Source organism: Meleagris gallopavo, chromosome 26 (assembly GCF_000146605.3).
Source record: "Meleagris gallopavo isolate NT-WF06-2002-E0010 breed Aviagen turkey brand Nicholas breeding stock chromosome 26, Turkey_5.1, whole genome shotgun sequence".
Lineage (NCBI taxonomy): Eukaryota > Metazoa > Chordata > Aves > Galliformes > Phasianidae > Meleagris > Meleagris gallopavo.
In genome coordinates this window covers 1,097,161-1,107,174 of record NC_015036.2, presented here as the reverse complement: position 1 = coordinate 1,107,174, position 10,014 = coordinate 1,097,161, and the positions used below count along the sequence as shown (strand labels likewise).

Below are 10,014 nucleotides of genomic sequence, written 5' to 3'. Positions count from 1 at the left end.
GCGGCCTCGAGCCGCTCTCGCGCGGCCCCTCCGCCTCGTGCTGCGCTGCTGCGCGGTCCCGAGGCGCGAGACCTGAGCGCGGCTCCGCACCGCTGCAGCTCCGCAGCTTCGAGCGCCGAAGATGAGCTCCGATTTCCCCGCGAGCGGTGCTTCCTGCCTGGCTCTGGGTTTTGAAGTTCCGTGCAGAGTTTCTGCCGTCCCGGTTGCCTTATGGTCGTGCGATTCCAACCATCTGTTTTGTAAACTTTCTGATCGAAGCCCGAAATACTTGAATTCCATCGGCCGTGTCCTCCCGGGAAAAGCAGGAAATGGTTTCTGTACCCTCGCATCCCTGGTTTATTTTGCCCCTGTTGATGCTGAGATTCCCTGCTATCATCCCTTGAGCTTCCAGCACGGCGCTCAGCCTGCTGGCTGGGGATGCGCATGGATCACTCCGCTCTGTTTCTTATATCATTTGTTCTCCACCTGAGGATTGCAAACTATTCAGATCTTATGAAAATGCTGAAAGAATCCCACCACACTGAGGCTGTCAGCCTGGCACACTGGTGTGAGATCTTTGTGCTCCAAGATCTCTTTGTAAGATCTCTCTCTCTTTTTCTTTTAATGAGAACGCAGCCTGCAGTGGGCAGCAAACTCTGCCTAATGCTAAATATGAGAAATACCAGCAAAGATCGGTATCAACCACAGGGGATGAAAAGAGACCAAAAGGAGCTGAGCTGTGGGCACCACAGATCGCCTTCCATCTCAGGCTGAGCTCCCTTAAGATGCTGTAAGTTGGGCAGTCAGAAAGATGCTGCTCCAATGGACGTTTTTAGAAGCCTTTTCTTTTTTTTCTAAGGATGCTGCCGGCCAAATGCTGCTGTCAAAGACACTGTTATACTGATAGCCTTCAGTCTGCCTTTAGGTATTTTTGGTGCAAACTCAGTCTTCAGTTTTCCCGTTGCTTTCAGCTGGGCAGGTACGTTGTATTAGAAGAAAGAACTTGGTATTTCTACTGATGAATGCGGATTGAGCTGAAGTGAAAAACAATAGAGATAAGCAACAAAACATTCACTCTCATGACTCACTTGAGCAAGTATGGCTGAATACACAAAGGAACGGCTCTGTGGTGGCTGAACACCACTTAACACGGCTCTTTTTCAGAGCTGCTGCTAATCAAGCTGGTGAAAGCCATTGTAGCAGAAACTTAGCAACAAAAGGCTGTGTGTGGAGGAAGGAAATGGTGTACTTGTGCAGTTATGTATTTCCAAGGGTTTATCAAATCTGCAGAAAGATCAAGCTATCTCTGAGGACCACCGTGTGTCTGAAAAAATACAGGAAGTGCCTTTGCCTGACCTTTAGACACAGCCAGATGATTCCTTGGCAGTGCTTGTTTTCGCAGCCTCCTACTCCACCTCAGCCATGCTTCGGAGCACTGGATTTCCCTGGGCTTGGGGACAGGTGAGAAACATGAGCAGCCAGGCAGGCTGGCAACACACACTGCATTATATGCGCATTCTGCCGTGGCTGGCTGGGCACCCTGAGGAGTGAAGAGCAGGAGATGCTGTTAGCTGGTTCCGGCTGCGTGTCCCAGCGCTCAGCACAGGGCTGTGATGCAGTTGCTGTGGCACTGAGCGTGGATCTGCTCCAGCTCTGCCCTCGTACCACACACTGCACCTCGCGCCTCGCCTGTTCTGCCATTTCTCTCTCTCCCCCTCTCCACGTGGACAAAAGATGGAGCCTATGTTTCTGATTGCTTCAGTATCTAAATTAGATCCAATGAATACTGGCTCCAGAGACGCCCGTTTTCTGGAATAAGAGGTCAACATTATTTTATAGAGACAAGGATGGTGATTGCTGCTACTCTGGAGATTTCTTGTTTTTCTTTTAGCTGGATGTAATTTAGATGCACGTTGATGCTCTATCAGCAGCTGTGAGAGAGGAGGGAGAGAGTGGGACAAGATGATGCCTTCGAGAAGAAAACCACCATTTATTTTGCCACATTTTTTACATCATCTTCTTCATACAACTATTTCATCGTAACACTTCATACATTTTTTAAAAAACACCAAGATTACTTGCAAAATTATATATATTTTAATATCCAAAAAGTACATTGCATATATATAGTAGCAAAAGCCCCGTTCCCACGGGTAATTTCTTCATCGTTAAAATCTGCGATTATTGCGGTAACGTTGCTTATAAACATCCCAAAAGCACTCAGACCCAAACGGATCAGCTCCATCTTATTTCTCCTTTCTGTTAAATAACGGCATCAGTGCTTCTGGTTAAAGTTATGAGCAGACTATAATGTTCTGGATTCAGGCTCTCATCCTGCAATCGGATGCACATGGACCAAATCTTGCGCCCACAGAGTCCCGGAGGTTTTGTCTAGACGAGATATTTCTGATCCTGTTAATTGTTTGCCAATTAATACAAGTTAGCTAACAGGCTGTACATGTAGGTCTGATCCCCCTATAGACATCTGTTCTGAAACAGAACTGTTTGTGGTTTACCCTTCTGTTTATGGCACCAAACCACCATTTGCGGATCATCAAATCAGCACATGCAAAATTAGAGGTGGTAGAAAATCGACCAATGTTTGAAATGGAAATGGAGCGCCATGCCAAAAGATGTGCCGGGAAGCATTTGATAATTTTCTCTGTGAAGTGGATAAAATGTTTCCAAAGCTCAAGATTTTGGTGAAAAGTAATCACAAAAAACTGAAGCAGTGGCTTTAAAATTGCAATGAATGTTTTCAATCAGCTTCAAGAGAAACATGTTAGCTAAATGGAGTTAATTTGCAAACAACTATGACAAGCTAATGAAAGAAAAACATCTACCCTAGACAGACTCAGGAAATCTGGGAGGTTTCTGGTTAGTTTGGGGACCATTATGAATCCCATTGCAGGACCTAGGCTATCTCCAACAGATACATTACTCACGTCTTATTTCTTTATTTTTTTTTTTTAGCGAAAAGTACAAAGCTACAGCCCAAATGTACAGATTGGAAAGATGTACAAATTACATTAAAAAAAAAAACAAAAAACAAAAAACAAACAACTGAGCTGACAAGTAAAAAAAAAAAAAAAAACCAAACAAACCTGCATTTGTGACCGAGGTCAACTCGTTTTAGTTCATCTTTCTTTTAAAACTGTGAGATATAGGGAAAAATAACTCTGCATAATTTATACAGTAATTTGCCTTCTGATTTGTTGACCCTTTGGATGGCGGTCTGACAAACGCACAGCGTTCGCGAATCGGTAGCGGTTGGCGATCCCAGGCTCTGGCAGAGCTCAAGGACCTGCTGTCATCTATCTTACTTCACCTTTGCTTCCAGAGAATGTATGTGCATGACATTAAGTTACTTTTTGTTCTGGTTTCTGATGTTTCTGGAGTTAATACACAGTCTACTGAAGTTGTACAGCCTAGAAATTTCCTTCAATGCCCTTTACTTCTTAAAATATGCACGAACATATACATATATATATATGAATATATATATTTTTTATTTCCAGTTGGGTGAAAATCCTCATCTGCCTTAAAGCTAAGATTCCAGTTGTAGTCCCCTGCAGCCCAAGGCCCTCCTGACTTTGTAGTCAAATTGCCTACCCTCTCCAAAGCGAGAAAATAATTGTAGTCATGTTTTCCTAAGACCCACGGTTGGATCTATGTCTTGTCAACCAGCTTTGAATTCTTAAAAAAATTCTCTCATCAAAAAGCTAATAGTCATTCCAGGTAATGATGAACAATCCTCATAGTCAATTCCTACAGAGGATTTAAGCATTAAAAACCAAAGAAAAATGCAGAGTACTGGCCCGAAGAAGCATCCATCTCTCAGTTCAGGACACAAGAGGCAAAATTACAAAAGTAGAAGGTTTGATCCAGGAATAGCCAATATCCAGTTTTACTTCTGTCCCAGAAAGGCCACAATTATCCATCAAGGGTCCCCAGAAAAAAAAAAAAAGAAAAAATACAAAACAAAACAAAAAAATCCCAGATGTAAAAAAAAGAAGGTCCAACAAGATTGATTAAGGCCACTTGAAGATAAAGGCATCTAGTAATAGCTGCCCAAGTGTGGTGATACGTGGGCGTTGGGATGGCGAGGAACGTTGGGGTTTGGATAAATGCTTCCAGCAGGGGAGGTCCAATAAGGTGAGGCTGCTCCAAAGAAACTGGATGATGTGACAGGCATAGAAGAAGGGTGTGGGGGTACAAAGTTCACCTTCTGCTGGTGGGCGTGGTAAGAAGGCATGTAGGAGAGATCTGATGGATACTTGTACATTGACGATTCAGAGGGATGAGGCTGGAGAGCCTGGGCAATGCCATGAAAGTCAAATTTGTAGGCATACCTTTTGCCATGCACTTTGGTCATAATGTTCTTATCATAGTAGTATCGAAGGGCTCGGCTCAGCTTGTCATAATTCATGTTGGGCTTGCTTTTGCGTTCTCCCCAGCGCCGTGCCACTTCATCTGGGTCTGTCATCTTGAATTCCCCATTGGTCCCTTCCCACGTGATACAGCTGGCGTTGGAACTGTCCGACAGCAACTCGAGGAGGAACTGCCACAGTTGTATCTGCCCACTCCCTGCAAGAAGCAAGCCAAAGAGGAAGGGAAATGACATTGTGCTTCCTGCTTAAAAGCAAAGACAAAGGCAGGAAACAGAAGGACTATCTCGATCTTTACTGGGAACTGCTCCTTCAAGCCTTAGAAAGTCTTATGTAGGAATGGATAAACGATTCCCAGCAAACAAATTAGTCAACCCTTTGTTCTGTTTATGAGTTTGAGGTCAGACTAAATTTCATAATGGTCGCCTTTGGCCTTAAAATCTTTGAGCTATTCATAAACAGGTCTCTTTCCGAGCATACTGTTCTGCAAAACTTTTCACTGAATGGTTGACATAGCGTATTTCAACTTTTAATTGCTTACTCTTTACCATGGGTATTGTTCTGGACACCTACAGTTTCCTCTCTAATTTCAGAAAGACTTCTTCAGAGTTATGTAAGATCGTTTCTTTCTCGGAGGAGATGACTCCTAGTTTTATTATGTGTACTTACACCAACTGTAAAGGTAAAAAACCTTATAAGGATGTTTCCTTTGCTATTGCCTTCAGACATTCCTTTAGTAAACAAACAGCATCAATCCAAAGTGCTTATAGTTATCACTCCCCACTAATTCAGTCCAACTTCATGAACATCCAGACTTGTGAGACATCGACTGTTATGATTCGTTGCCCTCATAACCAGCTCCAGAAGCTGACAACACCTACTCATCCAGTCCACACAGCAGCAGAACATCACAAGGAAATGACAAAAATGACAACAGCGGTGCAGAATTCAAAGAGGAACTCACCAGGATTGGCAAGACGGCTACTGGTGGGCCCCAGGATTTGATAGGGATCTGAAAAAAGCCGACAACAAAAGCTAACTTAATAAAAGTTTCATCTAAAAGAAACAACAATTCATTACTTTGCATTCTAGAAACCAGTTCACATTTTGATTTCCTTCACTTGTGCTGCCTTTTCTCCTAGACTGTGGGACAGACCCGACTTTAATTCTTTTTTAATAATCAACCATCATTTATTCATGGAATCCAAAACGGCACCTTGGTTCTAACTTGGTTCAGACTTGCCAGCTTTCAAAGTTTATAATCTTTTGGCCATACCCAACACTTACGTGTCAACTACAACATTCAGCTGCATGAGAAAATCAAGTGTGGGAGAGTAGAGAAGAAACAGATCAGAAGCAAATAAATTTCTTCTAATAGGAATAACTGGGCAGAAGATAAGATTTTCAATTTCACTTGTTCACAGACAGGCTTGCTTCCCTCTGAGATCAATGAAATGTTCACCCAGCTCTCCCTTACTGATGCAAACAAGAATGTTAGACAAATGAGAGTAATAGGACTTTTATCACTGGCTCCAATGAGGCTGAGTGTTTCTTGAAAACTCCACAATGCATTTATTAGGAATGAATTCCTTCCCTTTTTGTGGGGCCTCCTCAGCCCTAATGTCTACACTTCTCCTTTGCTTCTCTCTGGTTTTGGTGATTTCAATCCACAGCATTTGCTCGTGGATTGAACTGATGCCAAAAGAACCAAACCCCCTAAAAAAAAAGGAATAGAAAGCAGCTGTGCAAAGCAGAGAAGGTGGTATTTAGCTTTTCAAAGGCCTCCTGGGAAACAAGCAGGAAACACTACTGCTTGCTGTCCAGCAGGGTTTGCTTTTCTTATTTGGTTTCCTTTGACTCTTGGGAAGCCCTGTTGATTCTATTCAGAGATGCTTCCATTGGACATCACTGCAGCAGAGGTGAGGAGGCAGTGAGCAGACACTCCACTGCTGCAGCAGGAACAGCTGCATGCTGCTAACTGCATTGCATATCATGGTGCTTCAAAGAAGATGCAATTGCTAAGCACTGCACGTGACTCAGATGAAACAAGGATGTTTCTTTTGAATGGGGAAGGACAACGCAGTAAAACAGAAACAGTTTGGGACGGTTGCTGTCAATGCTGGGTCACAGTTGACTCATTGTTCTGAGACTTCCCTGCAGGGCTTTGCAAGTTTGTCCTAAGTCCATGGTTGTTGCTGCTTGGCACGTTTATTTTCCCAGCCCAGTACAAAATACAGTTACTTAGCAAATGCAGTGATGGCACAGTCAACAATTACCTGGCTGGGGCCGTTGCTGTTCTGTTGTCTTGTTCACATTTTGTGTCCCTGCAACAGGAGGACCTGTAAAACCAGGGAAAGGTCTGACATTATTTACTAGAACAGAGAGGGAAGAATGAACAGGGAACTAGGCAAGAGCAAGATACAGAGGAAATAATAGTGATTGAGATAGGAAACATTTTCTAAGCCTATAAAAAATATGAGGTTTCACTGGAAATTACAAATGTCACTGTAAAATGAAAATATGCAGACTAGGCAAGGAAAATACGATGTAGATGCCTCATCCATTTTCTGTCTTTTATTATAACTTAACTTCCATTCTCATTCACGTGCATGAAAGAAAAAAGCTGAATTTTTAAAAATGTATTACTTTTGACTTTTTTATGTAGGAACGTTTTTCAGTAATTTTTGGAAAAGCAATCTCCTTTTTAATTAACCTTTTAAGAAAAAATTGTTGGTTTTACCAAATCAAATACTTTGTTGAAAATATCACAGCCATTTCTAGAAAATAATTTGACATTAAATCTGCTCCTCCTCTTCATAGCATTTCTCTTAACAGAAAACTGTAACTCCAAGAGTACTCTTCACATTTAGAATGCACACGGTTGACAAAGCTGCAAAGCAAAGAAGTGTGATCTGACAGCTGGGTTCTGCCACTTTGATTTGCACCCTGTAGGAGAGGGAGAGTCAGATGTGTCCGTCTTGCACTGCTGTACGGGGATATGCCCCAGCAGTGGGAGCAGGGAAATGTGTGGCTTGGTATCAGCTGGTTATGTTAACCTGAATGCAGTTTTTGGAACAGAGAACTGATATTTCCAATGAGTTATCAGCCCATGGCCCAAGGAGTGTTGTGAACTCAGGGATATGAGAAACAAAAGCAGTGGTGTGAGTTGCAGCTCATGCAGAAGGGGCCCTGGCTGCATGCTTGACTGCTTTCTGCAAAGTACCAAGAATCTCAGAACCTGCCCAAGCTGCCTGTATCAGTCCCTGAAAGAATGACGCCAGAATTTTGTCATAACGTAATTCTGGCTCTTGTCTTACTATTCCCAAGTTCTCCACCGTTCTGATGCTCATAACACAAGCCAACCACGTCCATCTTTCCCACAGTCTCATTTTGATCTTCCATTGCAGAACTTGCGATTCACATTGGGACAACTTACTTTTAGTGAGGCCAGAATTCATATTACTGCCCCATCCTGTTCTCCTGACTGCATCATAGGAGGAGGGATCTAATGACAAAAGACAACAGGCACAGATGGGTTGAAATCAACTCTTCCCAGAAAACTTGCAAGAATCTAGCTTTGTACCTTGGTCTCAACACTCGGTATTATGCACACACTACTGGCTTTCCTCTCCTGTGCACCTCTTGTGCTCCTGTGGCCTTCACACAAAGACAGCAAGCTGTAAATACAATATTTGGGACTGGCTGTTTGGGCAGTGCTCGAATGTGACACCTTCTGAACACGAACTACAGGCACTGCATTCAATGGAGTTTAGAGTGCATCTTATGTCCTCCTAAAGAAGGTCTCCTTTCTCAGGACAGAAACAGGCAGAACAGGAGGATGAGATGAACCACAAAACAGATGGCAGCTTGAAAACCCGGGGAGGCCATGGACTTGACGCACAACAAAGAAGCTATTTTAAGAAGGAAAAAGATAAATGGCTCGCTCTGGGTGAAATTCAGAACGTCTCTCTGAGCTCACAGCTGGCACTGCCCCATGCCCCGCCATGCCACGCTGCACAGCTCCCTGCAGGCACAGCACAGGCACTCACACATTCCTCACGGCGCTGGGAAAGCTGCTGCAGCTTTGAAATTACAGACTTCTAGTTATTGGCATGAAAAGGAAAACAGAGAGGGGACGAGAGAGAGGAGGGGGAGAGAGGGAGAGAAATGGGAGGAGGGAAGAGAGAGAAGTAGGGGGAAGAGAACGCATTTCATGTGCCTGTTTTTCTTTCTATTTTTTTTTTTTAATTGTCTTTTTTCTTCCCTTTTTTTTACTTAGAACCGCAAACCCTACTGCAAATAGATCAGACTGAAAAACAAACTGCTACGGTTTCAGCCTGGTACAAAGAGTGAGACAGGACATCTCTGCAAGAGGGAGGCAGCACCCCAGCCCTGTCCCCACTCCCACGGCTGGAAGCTGGCACTCAGCTGGGCACTGCCAGGGTCCTTCATCCCCAGCTCAACCCTCAGCAGCTGTCACTGTTGTAAATAAGCTGCTATTGATATGATTTTCCTTGCTGGAAAGTCATGAGTGCGCCGGAGCTCTATCAGTGCTGAAATCAGAAAGCAGAGATGAGGTCTGAAGCAACCACTGGCTTTTCCCATGTCCTCTTTGCAGCCAGTCTCTGACTTTCATTTCTCCCCTGGGATGTTTTTCAGAAGTATTACAACTAGAGCTATTAGAGAAATGTTTTGGGAAATATTTTGAAAGATACATAGAGGTTCTGAGTTGAGAGAGAAAGGCAAAACCTCAGAAATTTCCAGTTTGAGATGCTAATGTGCTTTTTTTTTGCTCAATCGAAAAGCTTTGCTATTATGTAATTGTAATGGAAACATCACTTAAATTGAGCCTGTTAAGAAGAAAGATAGCAATTTTTGAACAGAAAAATAATTTACAAGTTGGGAAAATTATCCTTTCTTAAAAGTAACAGAACTCGTTTGGAAAATTCCCAATTTTCTCTGATTCTTTTGGGTCAGAAAAGGGGGAAGGGAACCAGGGGCCATGGATGGGTTGGTCGATTCACTCGTGTCAGCATGTTTCCAGTAAACAAATAGACCATCATCTGGATAGATGATCATCCTCCTCCTCCTCCAGATGGAGAAACTCTGTCACTGAGGAGGAGGATGCTTTGCTCAAAGTGTTGTAGAAAGAATGTGGAATGCATCTCCTGAGGATTTGTCAATATTAAGTGACAGTATCACAATCAGACATGCTGACCAGGTGTGTATTGTTATCGCTGTTTGTGTTGCAAAGGATCAAGGCTTGGTCCTCCAGGTAAGTTTGGCTAAGCCTGTCCAAATTATCACTCAGATCCCTCTGAATGGGTTTCCTTGAGTGCACATTTTAGTCCTTAAATGTTGGCTTGGAAGGGCAGCATGCATTTGGCTGAGCCGAGGTTTAATCCAGATTTAGTGTCCCTTGGATGAGTCCCTTTGCCTCAGTTCCCACATACAGGTTGGATTGTGGAGTCATGTGTGGGCAGAGACAGCCACACTTGGGATGCTAGGCCAGAACTGAGTTATGGCTGTGACTTCCCAAAAGTGAGGAGGGTTAAACGTAACAGCAATTGTAAGGCATTGCTATTGAAACAACGTGTTCACTCAGCTCCTGCAGCTTTCCAACTCTTTCTCTCTCTCTCACTCTCAA

At 43.4% G+C, this 10,014-nt stretch overlaps 1 protein-coding gene across 4 annotated transcripts in view; it reads right to left on the bottom strand.

Moving 5' to 3' along the window:
* Positions 1-3,933: 3,933 nt before the first annotated feature.
* FLI1 (Fli-1 proto-oncogene, ETS transcription factor) overlaps positions 3,934-10,014 on the bottom strand; it is a 79,245-nt gene continuing 73,164 nt past the window's right edge. For 2 of the 4 annotated variants that reach the window (XM_019622954.2, XM_010723584.3), the window contains 4 exons: positions 7,804-7,872; positions 6,644-6,706; positions 5,332-5,379; positions 4,037-4,566 (listed from right to left, as the gene is read on the bottom strand). In XM_019622954.2, the coding sequence (XP_019478499.1) occupies positions 4,037-4,566; positions 5,332-5,379; positions 6,644-6,706; positions 7,804-7,872 (710 nt within the window). Of the gene's footprint in view, positions 4,567-5,331; positions 5,380-6,643; positions 6,707-7,803; positions 7,873-10,014 lie in introns of all 4 variants that reach the window. The other 2 variants (XM_019622955.2, XM_031556857.1) reach the window with 2 other exon arrangements.